The sequence below is a fragment of the Lissotriton helveticus genome, chromosome 5_1, assembly GCF_964261635.1.
Source record: "Lissotriton helveticus chromosome 5_1, aLisHel1.1, whole genome shotgun sequence".
Taxonomy (NCBI): domain Eukaryota; kingdom Metazoa; phylum Chordata; class Amphibia; order Caudata; family Salamandridae; genus Lissotriton; species Lissotriton helveticus.
This window is the reverse complement of record NC_136065.1, coordinates 631026179-631052331: the sequence shown is the minus strand read 5'-3', so window position 1 is coordinate 631052331 and position 26153 is coordinate 631026179. Positions and strand designations below refer to the sequence as shown.

The 26153-nt window shown below is 47.3% G+C and overlaps 1 protein-coding gene across 1 annotated transcript in view; it reads left to right on the top strand.

The window, feature by feature from the left end:
• The first annotated feature begins 8403 nt into the window (after positions 1 to 8403).
• LOC144753316 (ADP-ribosylhydrolase ARH1-like) overlaps positions 8404 to 26153 on the top strand; it is a 94662-nt gene continuing 76912 nt past the window's right edge. Inside the window, exons 1-3 of the mRNA XM_078641054.1 lie at positions 8404 to 8568; positions 9568 to 9788; positions 23099 to 23197. Of these exons, the coding sequence (XP_078497180.1) occupies positions 8564 to 8568; positions 9568 to 9788; positions 23099 to 23197 (325 nt within the window). The 5' untranslated portion in view covers positions 8404 to 8563. The remainder of the gene's footprint in view (positions 8569 to 9567; positions 9789 to 23098; positions 23198 to 26153) is intronic.

The following is a 26153-nucleotide window of genomic DNA, read 5'->3' as shown; positions in this document are numbered from 1 at the left end:
TTTAGATGTCATCCTTGCAGACTGAGGTGGAGTATGCAGATTGATCCAATCTAGTTGCTGTATCTTCATCCCTGATAACGCTCCAACAGTGTACCAGGCCATCTCCAAACTACATAAGATTTCCGAATCTATTCATGTGGATGAAGGAGATTGGTCGCTAATGGGATGGTTCTGGGAACTGATATCCGCCTGGGGATGGAAAATTCTAATGGTCATTGGGATGGTCTTAGCCATTCTTTTCCTGTTCTGTCTATGCATACAGTGTGCTCCTGCAATATGTGGCCTCTGTGTTACATCATGTGTAAGGAAACCTGTGTCAAGAGATGAACTAAGTACTAGAATGATGTTACAGCAACATCTCAATGACTTTAGGGATATAGATCTGCACTCAGACTAACATGAGAATAGATTAATTGCCTATGTAAGGGCAAAAGGAGGGATTGTAGTACTGAAAATTCTGGACTCGTGTAATGTGTCTGCACTCGAGAATAAAACTTCATCGTAAATTGACGAATTTGGTATCAAAAGACCGAGAATGACGAGTACATCATGCACATATATTTTCAGCATATTCGAGTGACGATTTCACCTCGAAATCGTCATTTGCGTTCTGAACCCTTGGCTTCCATTTATGTGTTGCCCTTTACATAGGCCTTAATCCAGTTGAATTCAATTCCACAAGGACACATACTCCTTAATCGACTTTTCCATGACCTGTGCAAGTTGGAACCATTGCCCCAGGCCGTACTCGTTAGGTCAGTTCCCCTCCCAGTGGCCGAACAAGATAGCATCAAGGCTCAACAAGCCATAAAACCATTTCAGCGCACACACCTGCCGTATCTTGCTCACATCTACCTCTGCTCCTTTGCTTCACTTACTTTATGGTGGGGAGGTGCCTGTTTTATTGGGGGTCCGCCGATATCTGATGAAATGTTGGGCCCGGCCGGGTGATTTGTTATGGGCAGCACGAAGTGAAATATGGACATGTCCTCATGACTCTGCTTTTTCTTTGTATTTGAAATATGTTAACGATTTACTTTACAACCAAGAATGTTTTGCCTGAAGCTTAAAATTGTGTATAAGAAGAGAAGCCTGACTTTGTAAATTCGAGCAGTCTCCTAAGAAAATACTTCCCCGTGTTGTACTTCTAGGACACTTGTTACCTTGGTTGCAGCCAATAAACTAATCTTTGACTTACCTAGAAGACTCTGAGTTTCTGTGGTCTGAATCAGGAAAAGGACTCGAGGTCTTTGGGTGTGTATTCCCTGACACCGCTGGGTTACCAGTTAAGTACCGGTTCTGAAAAACCCAGTACCTCACAGGTCCCACAGATAAGCTGGGAAAGGGGTCATCACCTTGTCCGCCCCTTGACCGCCCCTGTCCGCCCCTGGCACCAGTTCCCTGAAACGACTCATCTGTGACCTGGACAGGGCATCTGATACCGCGTTGTCCACCCCTGGTACGTGGCGCGCCTTCAGATCCAGGTTCCCCTCCAGCTGTAATTTAATCAACTGTCGCATTAGCCTTAAAGTGTCAGGGCACCTTGCTGCGCCTTTGTTAATGGCCTGTACAACCACCTTGTTGTCGGACCATATTGTCAGCTTCATGTCTTTTAGCTCATGTTTCCATACTGTCAATGCTACTATAATTGAGAACAGTTCCAGGAATGTTATATTACTGGTGATGCCCTGCCTGTGCCACTTCTCAGGCCACTGGCTTGCCCACCACTTTTTACCAAGGATTACCCCGAAACCCGTGCTCCCTGAAGCGTCTGTGAACAGGGCTATCTGTCTGGCTGTTATCCACCCTTCTCTTAAGATCAGGATAGCGTTAAAATCTGTGAGGAATTTGTCCCACATCAACAGGTCCTGCTTGACCCCCACCCCTAGGCGGACGTGGTGGTGTTTGTGGGTGATACCTGAGGTCAACTGTGTGAGGCCCCTGGCAAAGACTCTCCCTACGGGGATTACCCTTGCAGCAAAGTTGAGCTTACCAATCAGCCTTTGCAATTCTTGGAGTGTTGCTTTATTGCGACCGCAAAGGCCCCTGACTTCCACTCCGAAATTCTTCACCTTTTCCTCAGGTAGCCTGGCCATTCCTACCACAGAGTCCATCTCTATGCCCAGAAATGTGAGTTTTGTGGTGGGTCCTATTGTTTTCTCGGGTGCCAGGGGGACCCCCAGGATCCCTGCCAGCTCCTCAAATGCCGCCAGTGCGTTGCTACAAACTGCGGACGCAGTAGGGCCTGTAAACATAAAATCATCCAGGTAGTGAAGTTTCCCACCCGACGGGTGTCTGTCATGTAGGGCCCATTCTAAAATGGTGGCAAACTGTTCAAAATATGCGCAAGATATTGCGCATCCCATGGGCATTGCTTTGTCAATGAATAGGTCCCCTTCCCACTGGAAACCTAACAGGCGGAAGCTGGAGGGATGTACTGGTAAGAGACGAAATGTGGATTCAATGTCCGCCTTGGCCATGAGCGCCCCCCTGCCGAGCTGATTTTACTAGGTCAATTGCATAGTACACCGTTGCATAACCCACTGAGCAGGCCTCTGCGCTTAACCCGTCATTGACTGAGGTCCCCTCGGGAAATGAAAGGTGGTGGATGAGTCTAAATTGCCCCAGCTCCTTTTTGGGGACCACCCCCAGGGGAGAGATAACCAGACCCCTTTGTAAATGTGGTGGAAGGGGGCCCTCTATTCTGCCCAATGACTTCTCTTAATCAAGTTTGTTGCGCACCACCCCTGGGTGTTGCATTGCAGATTTCAGGATGTCTGCCCTCCCCAGTAGTAGTGGGCCTGTAAATGGTATCACAAAACTTCCTCAAAATCTTCCACTAAGACTGCAGCGTCTGTTTTGTTAGTGTATTTGTTCGCCAGTCTGCACAGTTGTGTATTAATCGGGGATCTGTCTAGCTGACAGTTTTGAAGACCTTGTGGTACCCCCTAGCATCCCAGTGCAAGTGTTTCCTTTCCATATCCTTCTTGTCTCCTTTTGGCTCTTGCTTGCCCGGGCATCCCACTGCCGGGTGCCCACCCCCACAGTTGGAACATGCGTGTTGGAATTTGCAAGCTGCACCCCACGTGCAGTATCCAGCATCATATTTCCAGGAAATTGGTGTGGTTTAATTGGAGGATAGAGGTTTCCCTTTGCTGTGTTTCGCTTGGTGAAAAGCCTAGCCCCTCCCTTTGTGGTAGGAGCTCCGAAAGGACTGGTCGCCTTTCCCCGACCAAGCCTTTACCTCTTTGGCCACTAGCATCTAGTGTATAAAACCAGAGACATCATCCTCATTCCATTCCATCTCTGGGTGTCTCTGCATATTTAGCCTGAAACCCTTGTCATATTCAAGCCATGCATCCCTGGGGGACTTCCTCTTCGCCCAGTGAATATTGGCCTCATAGCGCCATAGATCTGCTGCGCAGCGCGGAATTTTTCCACTATGATGAATGCCATAATTCTAAAGGCGTCCAGTCAATTATCGAAGTTCCTTTCCTTCCTTGCGTTGCGCCTCTCCCTTCTATCCTCATCTTTTTTGTCACAAGTTGTGAGGTCCAGCCCCTCCAGCTGGATCTCTAGCAAGGAGAAAATGTCTATGAATTCCTTTCGCTATATCCTTTCTTTGACCGCCAAAGGAATAAGGCTTGCTAAACTGGTGGCTCTTGTGGTCAGGGAGGCAGGACCAGGGGATGGCCTGGCGTATGCATCTGTGGCTGCCGCCTACTGCACTGGGCTGCCTGTATTGCCAGTGTACCCCCATGCTGCCACTGGGGACCCCGCTCGCCCTGGGAACCCTGTGCTACCTGCCAATGCAGTCTAGACTGTCACGCCCAGCCTGGGTCTAAAATGCCTCCTCTGCTTGCTGCTCCCCCGGCCCTTCAACCCCCTGCCCCAGCCCCTTAAATAACCGGGGAGCCATTAATTTAAAACATTCTTGAACAATTGTGGTAATATGCTCACCGCTTGCCACTCTGCTGACTGCCCTCGCCGTGCTCGCTTGTCCTTGCTGGTGTGTCCCCAGGTGGCCGCTCTCTCCTCTGTGGGGCCTTCATTTGGGGCTGTCTGGGGGCTGTGGTCTTTTGTTTCTTTGGTGACGATTGCCCAGCGTTGTCATTCTCCTGTGCCCCTGACCCTTCGCCTCCTTTCTGGCCCAGGTGTGGTCACAGCCACTCGTTGCCATGCACTGCTGATACCTTCTGGATGCGCCTCAGCAGCTCTGCAAGCTCCTCTGGCTGCCCATCTGCCATTGCTCGTGGCAGGGTGCTGTGGCCGTTGGATGCACCAAATAAGCTGATTCGTCCACAATTTGTGTAGGAGGGGAGTCGAAGGTAGACCTGCCGACGTCAAGTGTCCTGATCCTGCCCTCCTCCAAAATGGCAGAGAGATGAGCAGGGCTCGAATCAGGTGACCCAGCTCCACCAAAGTCGATCGCTCAGGCCTTCAGGTTACAAACCTCTCCCCCTGAAGTAGGCCTCGCCTGCCCTCTCCCGGGCTTGGTTTTAAAACGGGGGGAGCGGAGGAGGGGGAAGTGAGGGCCCCTGTCCGCTGTGATACCGCCGATCGCGGCACCAGGAAAAGATGAGTTTTCAAGTTTAGACCAGTGCGGGGCACGAACCATGGTCTTAGGTGTCACTGCGAAGAACTGCTCCTAATGTGCCAAAGTCAGGGCCACCCTCTGGTGTAATGGGCGGGCAAGGGTTCTCTGTCCAGTGGAACTAAAGGGGTGTTAGAGAATGGTCTTCGTTATAGCTCATAGAGGCGCAGATATGGGACATGAAGCGCTATGGAGGGGCGGATTGGCACTGCGGGCACTCGGGCATGGGCCGAAGGGCCGGTGTCTCAGTGCGCTCTGTGGGCCGGTTTTTTCCCCTTTACCAGTTCACAGAGAGCACTGACAGGCAGAGGAAAGCAGCTTCGCTCGGTGTTCCGTCGTTGTAATCTCCCCATCGGGATGATCTCCCCCTTCCCATAAGGACCGTAGGGAGAGACCAAACCGACTGGGGCGAGCATCTAGTTAGAATTAGGCTGTATTTGTAAGCTCCCCTCTGAGAATGGGGAGACCAAACCAATGGGGAAGATCATCTAGTTAGAATGTGTGCCAGTTCAGTGATGATCAGCTGTGGCCTCTCCTTGACCCCCCCTGCCCTGCCAAGCAATCATGCTGATGGTGGGCTGGGGAGAGGTGATTGTGTGCCAGAATGGCCTCCCAGGGGGCAGGTGTTGCTCAGGCCTTTGAGCCATTTTCACCTCGCCCCCCTGGGGCTCACAGCAGCCCAGAAACAGTGTTTGTTATAACACCTGCCCCACAGCCCTTCATTCAGGGCATAGTGGAGAGCAAGAATGGGTTTCACTATGGGGGCCAGGTGATGTGGGGAACTGCACCATCTTCACCTTAGCCCCCTCCCCCCCACCAGCACCATGGATGGCCCTGAAACTATGTTTTTGCTTTAGCCCCTCCCCTGCCAAGCATTTGCCCTGAGGCAGTGAAGGGCTGGGGAGGGCTGAGTAATTTACAAATAGCTGGGGCCTTGCTGTTTGTAGGTGCTTCTGCGCTGGAGGGCTGGGAATACGTTTTTTAAGAGAAAGGGGCCTATTTTCAGGTGCTCACGTGCTGGAGGGCTGGGAAATAACATTTTAATAGAAAGAGGACATGCTGTTTTCAGATGCTCCTGTGCTGGAGGGCTGAGGAATAATTTTTTAAGAGAAAGGGGCCTCGATGTTTTCAGACGCTCCTGTGCTGGAGGGCTGGGGTATCATATTGTAATAGAAAGGGGTCTCAGATGCTCCTGTGCTGGAGGGCTGGGAATATTTTTTTAATAGAAAGGGGCCTTGCTGTTTTCAGATGCTCCTGCTGGAGGGCTGGGGAATCATTTTTTAAGAGAAAGGGGCCTCGCTGTTTTTTTCAGTTGCTCCTGCCTGGAGGGCTGAGGAATAATTTTGTAATAGAAAGGGGCCTCTCTGTTTTCAGATGCTCCTGCGCTGGAGGGCTGAGGAATAATTTTGTAATAGAAAAGGGCCTCTCTGTTTTCAGATGCTCCTGCGCTGGAGGGCTGAGGAATAATTTTGTAATAGAAAAGGGCCATGCTGTTTTCAGATGCTCGTGCACTGGAGGGGCTGGGAATAATTTGGTAATAGAAAGGGGCCTGTCTGATTTTCAGCTTTTAGGACATTGTCACCTTGGCCCTGTGTGTTTCCCAAGAACAATATCCTCCCACTTACATTCCTTGTGTGTTTCATGAAAAGGCATTGCCGCGAATGTGGGCCACGCCCGTGAATGTGGGCCATGCCCCGCGAATGTGGGCCACGCCCCGCAAATGTGGGCCTCGCCCCGCAAATGTGGGCCACTTTTTTCGTCAGTGCCCGGGCCAAATTGTGATCCCAATCCGACCCTGGCGCTATGTGACAATAAATAAACATAATTAAAAAATTTGGCCTGCCGAAGTATTGGGCAGGGGGAAGGTTGCAGGGGCTCAAAGATGAAACCGAAAGGGCCGCAGTGCTTCCGAGGATGAGGGGAAACCCCACAGCAATGATAGGATAGGGTCGCAGTGTGCGGGGGAGGAGGCGACAGCGATGTAGTGGTGCACGGCCCAAGGAGTGTGACCATAGCTGTGCAGTCCGCGAGGGCCACAGAAGTGCACATCACGAGACAGTGCCCTCATGACGGAAACGGGTGGCAGTGCCAGGAGGGGGCGGGGGTCCCAGTGGTACAATGCCCGAGAAAAATGGGGTGCTCTGGTGCAAATATACACAGAAAAGGAAAACAAAGAAAGTATCCGGGTGGCGAACAACGCAAAAGACGCAGGGAAATGGCCATAGTGACGCAGAGCGCATCTTCAGCATTTCTACAATCTAGAAATGCATTGTTAAAAGAAGTAAGCCATATATACCAAGCATTGGCATAGCCTATAGGTCTCGCCTTTGGGACCTTATAAGTGTTTAGCCATGCAACACTTGAGGTTGTTGCACCAAGGATATTGTGCTGGATAACTAAACACTTATAAGGTCCCAAAGGTGAGACCTTTTGGCTATGCCAATGCTTGTTGTTAAATGTAATTCTGGAGAATATTTTTGGTCTCTTTGCATTTCTGTTTTTGTTGTACCTACAATGTAAAGACCGTAGACCAATTCCTTCAGCCCAGCAGCCGTATTTAGAACCAGCCATCAAAGCTTCTGGCTTTCAGTGTGCGCCCTTGAGTAATGAGACAATCTGTTGGCAACTTTTGTTTCTTTCCCATATGTATTAAAATAAAACAACCATCGCTCTTACTCAACAGGGATCGATGAATGTGTGTGTCAAGACATTACATGTTGTTCTTGTGAAATAACAGGACTAAAGATTGGAATCCTGCGGTAGAGGTTATGGGTGGCTTTGAGCACCAAAAACCAAAGTCTCTGTCTCGCGTTGCTTGCTGTAGTCTCTAACCCATTTGTAGGATGATAAGGGAGGTCAGAACGATGTTCAAACATCCCTGGCCTCTCTGCTGAGACTTCTGAAAGATGTGGCACGTTTGCTTCAGATGTCTAGGTAGCTTTGTTTAACTATGATAAAGGGGGTGCAGATTCATCAATAGTCTTCAGTTGCCACGACCACCTCCTCCCTCTGATTTCTACTTAAGCATCGATTTTTGCCCCTTCTCCGGGGAAGCATGGCTGCTGCTTTCAGGCTGGCCGAGTAGCTTTATTGTCTGTAACCACTGAGGATCCCTGTGACAATGGACGAGCAAGGTTGTGGCCTGGCCCTTGTGTTTACATTCTTGTGTTTATATAATCTGACATAGACACCGAACATAAAATTGTGTCCATTCTTTTATAGCTGATGCCAACTCTGCATTTTGTTTATCTTTTTTATTACTGTGTATGACACATTTCCTTTGTATCTACATTGACGTTCTCTATAACTATTTCCAAGCGTTGCTTCTCAATGCAAGGCACTCTGGCACCATGCCCCTGTACATTAGCACTTAGTATACACTTTCTACAATGGATAGATGTACTAATGTATATGCACTGCATCACTATAGCCACACTTTTACTCTATATATCGTGATAATTCTAGGTTTTCCTTAATACCCATATTGTTACTCCCTAGCACTAAGTGCTTATATTCTTTAATATTATTTTTATGTGATGCTTCGCTATGTAAAGTGTTGCGATTCTCTTGGGTCCTGTCTTCACAAAATAAAACTGGCAAATTAATAACATTGTGGGTAGCACTTTTGAAACCCGCTTCTCGCTGATAGCGCATGCGCGCCGGCTCAGCGAACCTAAACAGACTGACCGGGGAGGGGATGCTTAGCTAGCAGAAAGTTTAACGTTTGTGGCAAAGGAATCAAAGGTCAAAAAAACGTATACGAACTCAACGGAAACACAATTATTGGGCAGCAGGAGAGGAGCGTAAAACGGGGGTGTTGTGTGAAGGGACATACCGATGCAAACACGGGTGCGAGGCAGATTAACGGTGAGGGAGTCAGACAGACAGGAGGAGTAATCAACCCCGACCCGCCCTGTAAAACGCCCGGATCCAGCACGACAGAATATCGAAGAGCTGCAGTGTTACAGCATGGAGTGAGCAAAACGGAACTCCTGAGATTTTACTCACTAGAAATAACTACCGCGAGATTCCACCCCCTACTACTTCTAACACTTCCGGCCAGAGGGACTATCCCGCTTGCACTCCCCCAGTCGGGATCGGACTGGTATTTCTCCAACGGAGCACCTTCTCAATAAACACCTGAGCCACTCTTTTCAGAGATAACGACCATCGGAATGACACCCTTCTCGAATCTAGTGCAGCGAGAATAATCTCGCCTGAGACTACACTCTCCAGAAACCACAGGGTGGTAGATTGGAGCACCCTACGCCTCCTTTGCTTAAAACCATCCTTCCTTTTACCCCCCGAGTACATACTTCACTCGAAACGTTAATCTGATCCAAGCTTAACCAACAGCACTGCCTGCTAGGAGTCCTACAAAGTCCCTGTTTATAATGGGAGAAATACATACAACTAAAAGTCCCAAAACGCAGTCAATTTTTTTTTAAATAACAAAAATCGGTGCTTCCTAAAGGTGGTTCGCATAACGTGGGCTCTTGCTGTGGCTGATCCAAAACAAACCGTGATAGGCTTGCAGGCAAGGGGAGCTGTAGCCCAAACAAACCCCACACACCTACACACACTGAAATCCCCACCTGATACAATCTCCATTGAGGTCCACACCTCCTAGAAATAATTCATAGGAGCTCTTCACCTACAGGGTTACCTGTTTACTCCTTGTCACCAAGAAGCGTTTAGACAGTCCCTGGGGTCCATTAAAGAAATAGGCGGATTTTGGGAGTTGCAGTCTTAGGTCAATTTATCTCGACACAGTTGACTAATAGATTAGAATCAGGATTTAATAGTGTTAATAGTGTGTCCCGGTAACATGTACTCCTTTGGTAATCCTATTTACTCAAATACGTACAGACCCTGCTTAAAACTACCCCGCCAGGCACTACCCACTTAAGACTACCCCACCCAACATTAAGGGCACCCGAATATCAAATGCTATTTTTTTGGGTCTATTCCAGGAACACACGCGATGCATACCGGGCTGCCATGCTTCTGAGCGCAGCAGGAGATGCCTTGGGTTACCGGAACCAGCGATGGGAGTATTGCACCTCTGGGCCACAAATACACCAGGAACTTGCTGAGCTTGGGGGACTGAAGAGCATACAGGCCCAGCTGCCTGACTGGCCCGTTAGTGATGATACGGTACTTCACCTGGCTACGGCCGAGGCCCTGGCAGAAGGTAAGGCCCTCTTAGTGTAGCCTGAGAGCCTGGGCATACACCAAATCTTCCCAAGCCCACAAGCTAGAGACTTTTTGCAAAATGTTAACGCAAAGTTCTTGATTATGAGTTGCACTGTACTGGCGAGAAGCAAACTCTGCACCTGTGATTTACTGATACCCTGCAGTAAATCTCCACCAGTACAGTGGAGTTAAACAACTTCAGAATGAGGAATAACTATGCAGACTCAGAATTAACGGACACAATTCTGCATGGTGTTCCCTATTCCGAAGGGTTTCACATACATATTCACTACTTGCTCTCAGCAAGTGGTAAATGTGTGTACAGGCTTTTGTGCAGGGAAAGGGAAGGCAAGACAGCCGCCCGGCAGGGTAGAGAATTATAGTCCCCCCTGTGCTTTGGCTGAGGGTTGCTGGTGTCAAGGCTGCAGTGCAGCCCTTTCTCAGGGTGATTTAAATAAGTGGATTTTCTGGCTGGTAATATTGGGTCCATTGTTCTCACATCCAGTATATCCAGATGGAAGAACAACAGCCCACTCATGTTTGACAAGAGCAGAATTCCATTTAGGGATTTCGTTCCATTTCACTCATAATCTGTGTTTAAGGATGATTTCCCTAGAACCAACACTTACGCTTTATCAGGTTAAGGTTAGGTATGAGTATACGTTCCTTTTCTGTAAGTAGATGAATTAATCACGTATAAGGCTAAATCCTTCTTGTCTTTGTTACAAACACCATTCAAATACTAGAAATTCAATCCATTTTCGTTGAAGTTATCCAAGAAATTGCTTTATTGATTCTACAAAGAGCAAACAACAGCCGACACGTGTTTCGCCCTATATGGCGTGTAACGCCAGGGCTTTTTCAAGGCTAAAAAGGTTTGATTACTTCATTTTTTAAAGTTCTTTCAGGTTTGTCGATGCACAGTAACAACACAGATTATGTTCCACGTTCAATTTTATATTAGAGGTAAATCTCCAGAGGTAGCGGGGTCCTATGGGTAATCCGGTGTGCGGCGCGAGTCCCAACTCAATAAAGCAATTTCTTGGATAACTTCAACGAAAATGGAATGAATTTCTAGTATTTGAATGGTGTTTGTAACGAAGACAAGAAGGATTTAGCCTTATACGTGATTAATTCATCTACTTACAGAAAAGGAACGTATACTCATACCTAACCTTAACTTGAAACTTTGAAGCTCGTAGGGTCCAGAGCTTTGAGTATGGTTCCCTCACTCTTTTAATAATCACAGAGAAAGATATAGGCCTGGGATCCCTGGACCTTCCACTCTTGTTGAAACTTACGCTTTATCAGAATTAATATTAAAAAAATTATTAATCATTAAATATGAGATAGAAGAAAGCATGTCCCCAAGTTTAAGGGGAAGGTCAGAGTTAGCACCAGTATATTGTATCTTGAAATGAATATCGGCAGCATAGTTAATAAAACAATAACACTTTAAGAACAAATTAGAGGAGGTTACATAAAGAAATACACAGAGTGCACAATAATTCGTAATTAATCAATGCCAGGTGTCTTTACTTTCGAAATGAAAATAAATACTTTAATTCACACACAACTAAATGCCAATCCTAAAATTACAAATGTACAAAATGAAGTTAAGACTTCGTATGCACCACCTGAAATAGAGATTTGTGTTGAATGGACTCACAGTGTTCAAAAAGTACAGACCCTTTTATGTTGTTCATCAATTGAAGTTCTTCCTACTGTAGCTGACACAGTTATCAATGCAAACCCTTTTTTTCTAACATTTCTTGAAATTTTCACAATGTTAAAGTGTAAACCCTGATCTTAATACATTAGCATTCAGAATATAAAACATACTGTCAGGATATTGAGGCAGAACAGTCCAAGATTGTTTTAGGGATATGATGTGGAATGAAGGTGATGTGGTCTAGAAACACAGAACTGAGCAGCACAGAAAAATAACACCCAATAAATTGATGCCCAATCACGGTCTTTTCTTTAATAGGAAAAACTAATTTAATGCACACACAACTAAATACTGAACTCAAAATGGCAAATATTTACAAGATTTAGGGTGAAATAACTAATTGGGAGTCTACCTTTGTGGCGTCACAGATAATGCAGGGTGAAAATGATGTCGAATTAATACAGGAGGCAACTAACCCTGTAAATGCAGTCAGTTTCTGTTATCTGTGAGGTACCAAGAGGCAATTTGCACTCCGGCAGTCTTCAATCCTTAAAACCAGCAATGTTTCTATACAGGCCTATTTGAAAACATGAGGCATTTCACGATCAAAGAGGTTAATCAGACTGTGTCAAGTCTTTCAAAATTAAAAATTAGAGGACTACTGCTTTTGTCACCGCAATTAATAATCCGTAAAGAAAACGGATTGGCTTCAATTTGAAAGTAAATAAACCCGACCAAGTGGTCTCTGCTCATTTAGACCTATCAATCATTTTAAAAAGGCTAAAAGTTTATATTGACATGGACCTCCGATCTTCCTAAGGCAATAGTAAACATTTTCCAGTGCCAGACCAAGAAAAGGAAGATATGTAGTAAGCCACTTCTTGTTGCAGAGAGTTCACAGTGTAGACCCCTTGCATATTGTATTTGTGACTGTAAACAATGTAAAGCCCCATCTTTAGCTGTTTGTGATAGAGTTCATATTGTAAAAGCGCTTCTTGTATTTGTCAGAGAGTTTACAATGAAAGAATTCCCTCCCATTGAAGTTGTCAGAAATTTGACTTGGTAAATATGTCCTACTATATTTTTCAGAGTTGACAATCATTTCCTTATTGCATTTGTCAGAGTAAACTGTGTAATCCCCCATCACATTGTATACAGCACCGAGCTCACAATATACAACGACTTTGTATGGTTCCCCCATTATATTTATAAGAGATTTCACATTGCAATACCCCTTCTATTGTACTTGAGAAATCTGGTTTGTGTTGTCCGGGTAGAAGGTAGTTAGTTAATCAGCCCCACTTGTGCTAATGTGGGTCGTTCACCTTTAGTGTCTAGGTGCCTCTATACTTCAGTTCCTTAAACTGGGAAATAAGTACCCCTTTTAGCACTTCAAACTAAGGGTAATAAGGCAAAGCAGCCCGAAGCTGACTCTGGGAGGTGATGAGGTCTAGAAATGTAAAACTCAGCAACACACAAAATGAACAATAAATCAATATCCACCCAATGTTTCTTTAAAAAGGAAAAGGACTGTAATGAACACAGAACTAAATACTGCACACAGTTACAAATATTTACAAGATTTAAAGTGGAATCTCAAAGTGAAACCTCTCCTTTAGGGACCTCACAGAATCCATAGGTGTAAATCATGTAGCCAAAAGAAATATCTCAGCAGACAACTCACCTAGTACACCTAATCTGTTTCTGTTACCTTTTTAAGCACTAGGTGGCAATATGCACACCAATACGCTAGAGCTCTAGAAACTAGCTTTGACCCTATATAGGCCGATTGCAGTACACAAGGCTTTTCACGATCAGCAAGATTGTCTGCAGGCTTTTCAAGTCATTCATAATGGAAAATAAGAGGCCACCTTCTTTTATCGACTACATTTAAAAAACAAGCATTTACAATGCAATGGTCTCGGCATTATTAAAGGTAGAGCTATTGGCATTGTTCATGACTTTTTTTTTTTTAAATCATAAATAAATGGTATTGTCATTTACATTGCCAATAGCTTAATCGTTAAATAAATGGCATTGTCATTTACATTGCCAATAGCTTAATCGTTAAATAAATGGCATTGTCATTTACAATGCCAAATAGCTTAATAGCTCGCAAATGCATGACCTATTGGATTTACACCCACACAGAGCCCCACACACAAAGCCACCCACACAAACATACAGAGCCACACACACAGAGCCCCCCACACAAACACAGAGCCCCCCACACACACAGAGCCCCCACACACACACAGAGCCCCCCACAAACACAGAGCCCCCCACAAACACAGAGCCCCCCACACACACACAGAGCCCCCCCACACACACACACAGAGCCCCCCCACACACACACAGAGCCCCCCCACACACACCCAGAGCCACACACACACACACCCAGAGCCACACACACACACACCCAGAGTCACACACACACACACACACACACACCCAGAGCCACACACACACACACCCAGAGCCACACACAGGAGAGCAAGCACAGCGAGGGGGTAGGGAAGCAAGCACAGCAAGGGGGCAGGGAAGCAAGCACAGTGAGGGGGCAGGGAAGCAAGCACAGCGAGGGGGCAGGGGAACCAGGGGGCAGGGAAGCAAGCACAGCCAGGGGAGCAAGCACAGCCAGGGGGCAGGGAAGCAAGCACAGCCAGGTGGCAGGGAAGCAAGCACAGCCAGGGGCAGGGAAGCAAGCACAGCCAGGGGACAGGGAAGCAAGCACAGCCAGGGGACAGGAAAGCAAGCACAGCCAGGGGGCAGGGAAGCAAGCACAGCCAGGGGGCAGGGAAGCACGCACAGCCAGAGGGCTGGGAAGCAAGCACAGCCAGGGAAGCAAGCACAGCCAGGGGGCAGGAGAGCAAGCACAGCCAGGGGGTAGGAGAGCAAGCACAGCCAGGGGGGCAGGGAAGCAAGCACAGCCAGGGGGGCAGGGAAGCAAGCACAGCCAGGGGGGCAGGGAAGCAAGCACAGCCAGGGGGGCAGGAAAGCAAGCACAGCCAGGGGGCAGGGAAGCAAGCACAGCAAGGGGGGCAGGGAAGCAAACACAGCCAGGGGGGCAGGGAAGCAAGCACAGCCAGGGGGGCAGGGAAGCAAGCACAGCCAGGGGGGCAGGGAAGCAAGCACAGCCAGGGGGGCAGGGAAGCAAGCACAGCCAGGGGGGGAGGGGAGCAAGATCACTGGCATTAGGATAGATTTACTTCCGTGGTCGGTATTTTATCCATTTTAGACCTTCTGTATTCGTAGTTTGCTTCCTGCCCACCCCAATGCCCTGCGCCAGTTACCTGTTGAGCTCTTCCAGTGTGAGGCGGTGGCATGAAAGTCATGGAGGAGGCCTCGGGGAACCGGAACCCAAGCCCCGGTGCTACTCTCGGCTTCCGAGTCGGGGCTTGTCCGGGCCAATGCCAAGCCTTGCCTGGTTCCAAAAACTGGATGTCAGCCATACACCAGGGCCGGGTGGGTCGGCGGGAGGCAGGTGATAGGCCACGGCTTCTGCGGTGAGGTCCGGGGCATAGACGCTTGTGCTGAGGGAATCATCGGGAGGCCATGGTTGGCCCGGGCGATTTCTTAGGCCGAGTGCCGGCCTGTGCCCGCCTGCATCGAGTGAGGCAGAGTAGTTTACTTCCCGCCCACCCGAATGCCGTGCACCAGTTACCTGTTGAGCTCTTCCAGTGCCCAGGAGCCTTGGTAGGCTCTGCGGCCAAATGCTGCCCCAGGCGCCCACACTCACCGGCTGCTGTGGCGGGGACTCTGCTTGTCGTGGCGGGGCTCTCTGGTGCTGCGGCCGGACCTTCCCTCCCGCTCCGGTGCGGAGCCCGGAGACGCGCTGGGTCCTGTGGAGGCGGGGTGGGCTCCCGTCCTCCTTCCGGCTTCTCCTTCCGGTGTGGTGCGGCGTCCGTACGCCTCAAGCGTACGCGGGACAAAGGGGCAATGCGGGCCTTAGTACGCCTCAAGCGTACGCTGCATAGGGACCCGGGGCGCTTTTGTACGCTTTTAGCGTACGGAGCGTACTCCGAGGTACGCTGCAAGCATGGTACGGCTGGGTGCGGTTCCGTCCAAATGAGGGGTGGGCACCCTCGAGGCCGCAAGCTAGCGGGCAATGCCAGGTGGGCACCGGCTTGGGACAAAGGGGCAATGCGGGCCTTAGTATGCCTCAAGCGTACGCTGCATAGGCTCCCAGGCACTTTTGTACGCTTCTAGCGTACGGAGCGTACTCCGAGGTACGCTGCAGGCTGGTGCGGCTGGGTGCGGTTCCGTCGAAATGAGGGGTGGGCACCCTCGAGGCCGCAAGCTAGCGGGCAATGCCGGGTGGGCACCGGCTTGGGACAAAGGGGCAATGCGGGCCTTAGTACGCCTCAAGCGTACGCGGCATAGGGACCCGGGCGCTTTTGTACGCTTCTAGTACGGAGCATACTCCGAGGTACGCTGCAGGCTGGTGCGGCTGGGTGCCGTTCCGTCCAATTGAGGGGTGGGCACCCTCGAGGCCGCAAGCTAGCGGACAATGCCGGGTGGGCACCGGCTTTTAGCAAATAAAGCGCTCCCTGCGCTAGGGGTTATAAGAGCGCAATCTCAACAGAGGCTCTGTGCTCCAACCGGGCCTCCCATGTCACAACAAAAACAAGAAAAACAAGCAGAGCGCAACAACAGCAGACAGGCAGTACCCGGGATTTAACCAAAATGGCGGCCGCAAACATCGGAAATTTTCGGATTCAGGGGCGTGTTTAGGCTTCTGAGTGACGGGTGACGTCACAGGGCGAAAAAACTCCAAAAATACGCCCCCGAATCCGAAAGAGACGGGGCTTCATTGGAGTGACTCCCCTCTCCTCCAATGGCTGGCCTCCGTTTAGGAAGCCAGCCAATGGAAAAGAGGTGGAGGAGAGAGGCGGATTCCAAGCCCCGTCTAAAAATCATTAAATCTCCGACCAAAGACTGCGCAAGCGCAGCCTTTAGGTCCTCGACCTAACGATAAAGAACATGAGCATAAACATGATCATGTGGTCTCTGCCGAGGTAGACCCATGAAACATTTTAGGCAGACCTAAAGTATACATTGAAATAATACAATTGAAATGAACATAAAGTCTACCTGTGATAAATTGTGCATTTACTGCGACCAGACCTAAAAAGATACCTCTCTACAAAACCCCTTCTTATTGCATTTTTTCAAGAGATTTCCCAAAGTAAAAATCCTTATTAATGCATTTATCATATTTCAGAATGAAAAATAACTTCCTAGTCCATTTGCTAGAGGATTCACAATATAAAAGGCCTGTCTGTGGAGTTTGGCATAGAGTTATGTGAACCCCCTTCCTATTGTATTCTTCAGAATTCACAATGTAAAGCCACATTGTATGGTTTGTGGCAAGTAGTTCATTGTAAAACCAGATGTATTTGACCTGGATTCTGCATCAGAAAATACCAGTCTACAGGCCTTAACCCAGTATATTAACAACTACCGGCTTTGACGTGGTTTTCACAGTAAATAGTTCAGGACAATTGCCCTCTTCAGAACTTTTCATAATAAACAGAATCAGACCCACGGCATTTGACATAACGTTTCTCAGTGAACCGATTAGACCTGCCATGATCCTTTCCGTGTTAGCACAACCAGCTTGGGCCTAACGCATTTACAATAGTATTTGCTATACAAGCACTCTTTTTCAGAAGAAGCACATAAAGCCTGCTCTGTCAAATCCCACAACGAGCTAGATCAACATGTTGGTGTAGCCAAAGTCACCATGCCAGTGGTACCTCTTAAAGCTCTTTTCTGTTGATCACATAAGGTTTGGCACAGTTGTGTTGTAATGCTGAATCTAGATACAATCCCACTGCTACCCTAACACTTAACTTACAACTAAGTACAACAGAACACCTCAGATGCATTCTTAATACATCCTGCTTGTGCGTTGTCCTGTCTTCCAAATATTAATATTTTCATTGTGACTTTCTACTTTTGATGCAAATCATACAGACGTTTTCAAAAGATTCTTATATGGTTCATCTTAAATGTAATATTGGTTTTTATGCAAACTGGATTTATTGAACACAGACTACTCATTTAGCTCTTGAAATGCAGTTAAACACAAGGCCTAGTTCTTCAGTCTTAAATAGGAGAAGGAAATATCCATCCAGTAACAAAATTGCACAAGTATTGGCTTCTCAACGTGACCAAACTACATGGCAAAACCACTTACTTTACTGTCTCCCTTTCCTTGACTGCATAATTTCTGAGTAACTTGAAGTAATTCACTTAAGGATTTGCAACAATCTCTATCTTTTATGGATTATAATGTTAATTCAAATATAATAACAATGTTACCCATATAGGACATGCACATTCCCCAAAACATGTCTCTTGTTTTCCTCATAGCAGCATCAATACAACATTTGGTGGGGCAAAGGCGGATTGAAGGTTTCCAAGTTCATCTTTTGAAATTATTACGCTTAGTAAATGTCACTCATAGTCATTTAATGTACTAAAGTGGAACACAGATAAATAAACTTTAAACATTTTTTTAAATAGTGTTAATCATATTTCTTCATGATATTTGGTGCATTATTTACATGTTAAATCTTGCAGTGGTTCTGCTCTTGCTTTGTCCTGTAGAGCAAAGCCAGACTCCTGCCACATCTCTTGAACTTGATTTTTTGTCTTCCCTATTTCAGTATAGGAAGAAAGAACCAATTACATGCCATTTATTGGGTTGTGTGGTGTGCTGTTTAAGTGCCATTGCCCTGGGATAGGGAAAGCCAGCTGGAGCTTATACAGTATTCCTGGTCAATAAGTCTTTATTTCGAATAAAAGATTCATAAAAGACAATGTACAATCATACACAATATATAAGAAAAGCAGTCAAACAGAATGATAATATACACAAGTTTTTCCTAAAAACAATAAGATGCTTTACACATGTGTACATTGAAACATATGGGACCCAAATAACATGCACATAAAATGATACCACTAACGACCACAGAGCACTATATATAACTGGATAAGAACGTTCAACATGCAGGGATGCCCAATTTCTTGGATCGGATCAACCAGGCCCATCTCAAAAATTTGGCAACACAAACCACTACAGCTTCTGATCTAATGACACGAAGTTTGAAGAGTGCATCTCGATAGCCACCACAATTCAGGGTCAAGCATATCGGTCTTAACCACTTACTTCTCGGGGCTCGATAGACAGGACAACCAAAGAAGAAGTGGCCAACACTCTCTTCCTGGTCTGGACACCAGTGGCATTTGTTTCCTGTAGTCGTGTCCCATTTTGCTGTAAAAGAGTTAATGGGCAGGGTGCCAATTCGAAACTGATGGTATAGTTTACGATCTAATACACTTGTGATTAAATCCCAATACTGCTCTAATGAGGGAATGACTTTATACACTAGGAATGAGCCAGTTAGATTTACGTCCAAGGATTGGGTTACAAGAATAGATTTTTTCCAAGCCCAGAAGAGCGCCTTAAACTCAAGTTTGGATGGAAAAGTGGCCCCCCCTGGGTTGGACCAAAGCTCCGGGAGACCCATCGTGTTCAAAACATTTTTGACTACCCTGAACCAATGCACTTTGTGCACCCCCCACATGAGTTTTACCTCCTCCAACTCTCGGGTAAACAGACCAAGCTCGGGAGTGGTCCAGAGGCGGCGCCAAAAGGCCACCAGACGATACTGGGCCATCTCGTCGATCGGTCTGCAACCAAGATCTAGCAACAGGGGTTTTGTTGGGGTGGACTGGGGGAGACTAACCAGATTCCGTAGGAACCTGTTCTGCGCAGTTACCAAACTGGAGAGGTTCTTATGACCCCAAACTTCGGCTCCATAGAGGGTTGCAGAAATGACCTTTGCCTCATAGATTTTTAGGGCAGGAGTAACACACTTAGTTAGGGAGTTCTTTTGTTCGTGGATCAAACAACCAGCCAACCTGTTAAATTTGAGTTTAGACGTCTCCACTTGGGGGTTCCAATTGAGTTGGTGATCTAGGGTCACACCAAGATATGTCATGACCCTAACCTGTTCAATATGGATTCCATTTAAGGAGACTGTACACTTGGGGGGATTTTTCTTGCAAAAAACCATAAATTTGGTTTTATCCACATTTATTTGCAAGTCGTTCATTGTACAAAACTCGGAAAATCTATTCAGGGCTACCTGAAGCCCAGCTCTAGTTTTGGAAAGGAGGAGGGTGTCATCTGCGAAGATTAGCATGGGGTACTTTCGACCACCCAACATAGGTGCATCCGACTGAGTATTAATAAAATGTTGGGTAACCTGATTAATAAATAGGAGAAACAACGTGGGGGCTAGGACACAGCCTTGGCGAACCCCACGTTGTACAGGGAAGCGTTTGGTCACCTGCCCCTGACTACCCCACCTAACCTGGGCATAATTGTCCTCGTGTAGTCGCTGGACTAGGCTCAAGAGCTCAGGCGGAAAGCCCAAGCGACTAAGGGCCTCCCACAGCTTCTTCCTTGGAACTAAGTCGAAGGCCGACTTAAGGTCAACGAATGCAGCATATAACATGCCGCCACCCAACAGGACCACCTTCCAAAAAAGTAATGTGAACCGGAAGACTTGGTCAACAGTGCTAGTCCCAAACCTGAATCCTGCCTGCATAGGGGAGAGTATATTATTTGAATCGATCCAACCCTGAATTCTTGCCAAGATCATTCTTGACACGATTTTCTGGATCGCATCGATCAAACTGATGGGCCGATAGTTGTTGGGGAGGGAGCGGTCACCCTTCTTATACACTGGCAAGATTTCTGCCCCCTTCCATGAAAATGGAATTTCAGCCCCTGCAGCTAAGTTATTTGCCAGTAAAGTGATGTAAGGGATCCAAAGGTCAGGTTTGAGCTTAAAAAGGTCAGCGGGAATGGCATCAATGCCGGGAGCTTTACCCGGCTGAACAGACTCAAGAGCAAGTGCAGTGTCGGTTTCCGAAAATAGGAGTCTGTCTCCTATATATGGAAGGTGGCATGGTAGTGTAGTTTTTATCATCGGTTCCTCCGCTGTACTTGGGTCATTAAATTGTGCGGTATAAAATTCCACCCATGATTGAGCGGAGACATGGTTTACTGGGATCTGTGCGGTAGGATCCCTTCCCCTCCTTACAATCAACCAAAAATCTGTTAGGTTGGGGGAATCACATGCACTAAGGAGGTCAAGCCAATAGGAGTTATCCCAATCTCGCTTAGCAGCCCAGATGGTACGCTTGTAGCACTGCCTAGCAATCCTTATGTCATCAGAGATCCGGGCCTTCACCGCAGCTAATAAGTTGCTGTGGGCAGCTCTACAGTTCTTATTATACCATTTTTTGTGCACTCTGGCATTAACAGGCCTAGAAGGTTTCGTGAGTAGACTTTTAAGGCCCAAGAAACACTCCTCGTGGAGATTAGTGATTATGGGGTCTGCGTTGCCAGAAGGAGATAACTGAGGCATCCTACTCCACACACCCCACACCTTTTCCTCAATCTTGGAGATAAGTGCTGGGTCATCCAAAACCCTAAGCCATTTTACACGACGCCTATTGTCGCACAAAACTACATCAGATGTTAAGCTATTAGTACCCCTAACTGGGGCCCCCATACCTGGGACCAGAATCTCAAGTGAAAGGGGATTATGGTCACTCTCTGGGCGAGGCTCTACCACCATGTCTTGTACAATGGACCAACACTCAATTTTAATCAATATATAGTCGATACGGCTTGAGCTCAGACCGTTATCGAAGGTGTTGGACCCAAGGCTATCAGAGCGTGTGCGCCCATTGACGGCCCGTAGGCCCCATTCTAAACAAAAGCCCAGCCAGTGTAGAGCTGCCTCGGTGCCCCTCACACCCTTTGCGATACTAAGCGGGGGGATGGCCCAAACGGTGTCCTCCTCAGAACCCACAACCTCTGCCAAGGAGGAGATGGGCTCAATGGAGGTATTCAAGTCTCCCGCTACAATAACAAACTGGTCGGTCTTGAAGTTCTTAAATAGAAGATCAAGATCGTCCAGGACAGTTTGTTTTTTCCCACCCTGACAACCACGGGCATAGACATCGACCAAAAGGAGATCTGGGGTGTTAGGTTTACTCAAGCTGATACATAGGAGATCCGCACATGCCACCAGTGTTTCCCTACCATGGAAGCCCAGGTTATTTTTAATCCAAATGGTAAGGCCACCAGAGGCCCTACCCTTAGGGCTCTTAGTTGCCGGCTTTGAAAAGTTGAGGTAACCCAGCCTGTATAATGGGACAGTTGACCAGGTTTCCTGGAAGATGACGATATCATATAAATCGATAAAGTTGGCCCAATCGTCATTTTCCAGGCGTCCCCGTAGCCCTGCAATATTCCAAGAGGCTACTCTTAGTGAACAGGCCGTAGTTAGGGTGCAAGGTGGCTGTACCACGCCCTTTACTTCATTCATAGCCAAAGCAGGAATGTTTACCGGGTCTAAAAATGCACCCGGGTTATTAGGCGAGAAAGGGCCAGTGGGGGATGAATTTGGGGGTGGAGGCCTCCGTTGGTGGGGGGTGGTCTTAATGGGAGATAGGTCTCCAGACCTCTCGGGTCAATCCACCTCCTCCAGGCAGCCGAACCTATTGGAGGTGGAAACCCCTTGCCACCAATTATGTTGATTATGTCCAACAAAGCTATGTGTAGGTCGACTAGTGTTCCTAACAGTAGACCATGACCCCTCACTCACAGGTTGTTGTCTAGGAGGATAAAAAAAAGTGAGAGGCCTCACCACTATTGTAGAGTTGGCCTCGAAAGATGGCCATGCACATAGATACTGGGCTGTGTGGGGGTCTGAAAATGATACCACCACACAGTCGCCAGCTATGGACTTGTGCGTACGGCCGATCCAGGGAACTCTCCGGACCATAAGTACACTACTTCTTTGGTGGTCGGGGAGCTGTTTGTTGGAATTAAGCCAGTGGATGACTTTATTTCTTAGAGAGAGATCATTCTCCTGGGATTGTGGATCCAACTCTGGAACACCGGCTAGAATAATAACGTACGACCCTGCTTCTGGCGGGAGGTCAATAAACCCTCCACGGAAGTTGTGGCGACTGGCCTGACGTGTTGGGTTATACACCAAAGGTGGCCTTGGGGGATGATTAGCTGCTGCCCTGAGGTCGGTGTTCGGCCTGTATGCTGGTTTATGCGGGTGGGAGAGTTTCGGTACAACTAGACTAGGGGTGGGTGCAATAGTATTTGCAATGGTGGTACGGGGTTTTGGAATGGGTTTGGATGTAATTAGGGTTGCAGGAATGCTTTGGGCTGGTAGTGGGAGGGATTGAACAGGTTCTGTTTCTATGGGCTGGGGAGTGGGTTCGATCACACGTGTAAACTTAGCATCCATTTCCTTAAGGCTCAAGCTGGCCAGAGTGACTATGGTCTTATCCATTTCAAGGAGGTTATTTCTTATACAGTATTCTTTTCTGGTCAGTAGTCAAATATTGGTGGTACATTGGCACCTGCTTATTGTAGCAAGGAGAGCTGCTAATGTAACATCGCCATTCAGGGTTAACACTCGGTGTTTCATGTGTGAGTGAGTGATCCCGTCCTGCTGTCCTGTAAGATTTTTTATTTAAATTGTATGTACAGCTCCCATAAAGTTTTATGTCCATGGTTGCAGGTGCGGAACTGGATGCCATATGGCAGAACATGGCGAACAGATATGTGGAGGCAATGAAGGACATGGAGGGGCGGAAACCCGGGCCCACCAGCATTCTGGGTAAGAGGGGCCCAGGGTACAGGGTAGTGATGGTGAAGAAGTAAGGTGCATGACCGACTGCAGCTACTTATAACCTCCCATTTTTGAAAATGATGATTTGATTTTGCAGATTATTTATAGATCATTATGTGAGAAGTTGACCTGGTATATGCTGACCACTAATTAAAGTGGGCACCTTGCACCAGTCCAAACGACCCTTATGATGTATGAGGTCAAAGATGACCTTTAGAAAGCTATCCTAGTGGTGGCTGTGGAGAGCAGCCTTCAGGCTTGATCTTGACGGAATGTAAAGTAGCTTGTTTTACCAGAATATCACCTCCTGAATGACTAAATGAAGGGGAACCACACAATAGTTATATAAAAATATGTATTTATTAATATAACACTCTACTATCCTCTACACGAGGATAGAACACAAAGCACACAATACGAGATCAATAGAAGAATTGTAAGTAGCACATTACACAGTGGCCTCCAGGGGGAGACAAAACCATATACCAAAATAGTGGCATAACAGTCATGACTGAGATCAAGACAAGGTCTGGAGCACGTAGAATCGCTGGGACCCCAAGGAACCACTCAAGGTGAGTAGACAGGGACCCCACTGAGGGCAGGTGCAGTGTGGGGACACGACCACGGGCTGCGTACAATTCTATGGGGAAATCGCGGTTACACTTTTAAAGTTTAAGGACCCTTCTAGGATGACTTTGAGCGAACCCCTTGGAACTGGAGTTTGAAGAGCCACCCCACCCGTGGATAAGGAGGTACCCGAGTTACCTATCACAGAGGAGCCGGGTGCACAGGTCTGAAGTAGCATCGTAAACTGCAGTCATTCTCAATGGAGAGCTGCAAAGAAGTACTGCTGCCGTGAAGGCGAAAAGGGTCCAGTGGAATCTAAGCCTGGATTCTGGAAGGAAGGAACATGAAAGCAGAGGGGACAGAGTCTGGGTCACTTCAGAGTGACCAGGGGCTCGGTAGACTGATGCCCAGCAATGTCGGGTGCTTCAGGTGTGCAGAAGGGATGCTTGATGACTCTGCAGCACTAGGACTAGGAGACGTCGAGGACAACCAGGAGCCGGAGGTGAGCTGTCCCATGAAGGATGTCAAGTGCTGAGGGGTCGTGTCGGCTGGGTCACCAACAAGCCTTGGCAAAAGCAACCCAAGCAGGAAGGTCAAACAGGTTACGGTGTGGATCATCAAGGTCCAGGAGACTCACCAAGCAATGGGAAGTCAGGGCACATCTGGAGTAACCAGGAATTCCCAAGAACAATCAAGATGACCCCCAGGAGGACCCACAGGCCGAATGACCAGGAGTCGCGAGGGGACCTCGAGTCATATTGCAGAGGGCTGCAGGCGTGGGGATTACCCTGAGGTAGAAGGGCCATTTTCCTGCTTCCACTGTCACAATCAGTTTAACACACACACGAGAGATACTAACTCCGAGTGTTTCAAAGTACATGACCCTGCTACTAATGCTGTTACTGAAAGTAACTATATTCCCTCAGGGAGGGAAAATATCCTCTGCAACATTAGGTCACTCTCCAAACATACTGCCGAGGTTTGGGACCTAATTTCCTCTAAACAACCTGATTTATGTTACCTCACGGAAACATGGCTAAAACCGCACTCTACCCCTGCCATAACTCTGGGAGTTCCAAATAACTACAAAATAGTCAGACTGGACCGCCCCACCAAAATAGGTGGTGGGATTGCTATTGTGCATAAACAAGAAATTAACATTTCGATTTTAGAAGACTTGAGCACCCCAGAAATTGAATTACTAGTTTTTAAAATAATACTATCCCCCAAAGAAAGTCAAAAAGGTGCCCTAGTATATTGTCCTCCCGGGCCATGTACGAATTTTCCCAGCATGTTGATTGAGCTACTTGCCCCACATGTCAACAATGAGAGCAACTTTATATTAGTAGGGGATTTTAATGTACACAGCGAAAGGTTGGATTGCAGCGAGCCGCAATCTCCACTAACGGACTTGTCCTTATTAGGACTTACAAAACGCAACTCTGGACCCACTCATCAGGCAGGTCACACCCTGGACCTGATTTTATCTATCTCCCCGTCAGTCTCATGCCTACCTGCATCTCAGGTTAATTGGACTGATCATTTTATTATCTAATTTTATACTCCTTATTTCAAAACTACCCCCTCAGGCCCGATCTCCTTACCTAGTGTACGTAGACAGTGGCATAAAGTTACCGCTAGCTCCTTCAAGGAGAAGTTCAATACTCCCTCCATCCTACCCCATGAAAATATTGACACCTCACTCGAAAAATTCGAAAGAGCGACTAAGGAAGCTATAGATAAAATAGCCCCTCTGAAACAGTTCAAACCCCGACCTGCCAACAAACAGGAAATCTGGTTCTCAGACCACCTAAGGACACTAAAACTAACCGCCAGGAAATTAGAGAAGAAGTGGAGAACTTCTCACCTGGCAGAGGACAAGAAGAGATACTGGGATTCACTATCTATCTACCATAAAGCTATTCGTGTAGCACGCAAAACCCATATTGCCTCACAAATCACAGCTGCAGGGAACTCACCCAGAGTCCTATACCAAATTTTACAAACATTTGTCAAACCAGCAGCATGTGAATCCTCTGAGCTGGCATCCCAACAGCTATGTGATGAAATTTCCCATTTTTTCACTAATAAAATAGATAAAATTTATGAAAAAATAGTCAGCGCTAACAGGGCAATTACCACAGATATAGCGCTCTCTCAGGTGGATGCCGAATTGAAGCAGGACACACATACACTAGATACCTTCCCTCTTATTTCTTTGAAAGAAATCTCCTCTTTAACCACACAGATCAAAAGTGGTAGCCCAGATGATACTATCCCACCCAGAATAATGCCCGCCCTGACTGAACAGCTCTGCCCTATGATTGAAAAATTGGTGAACCTCTCTCTCAGCACAGGCAATGTCCCTAGAGAATGG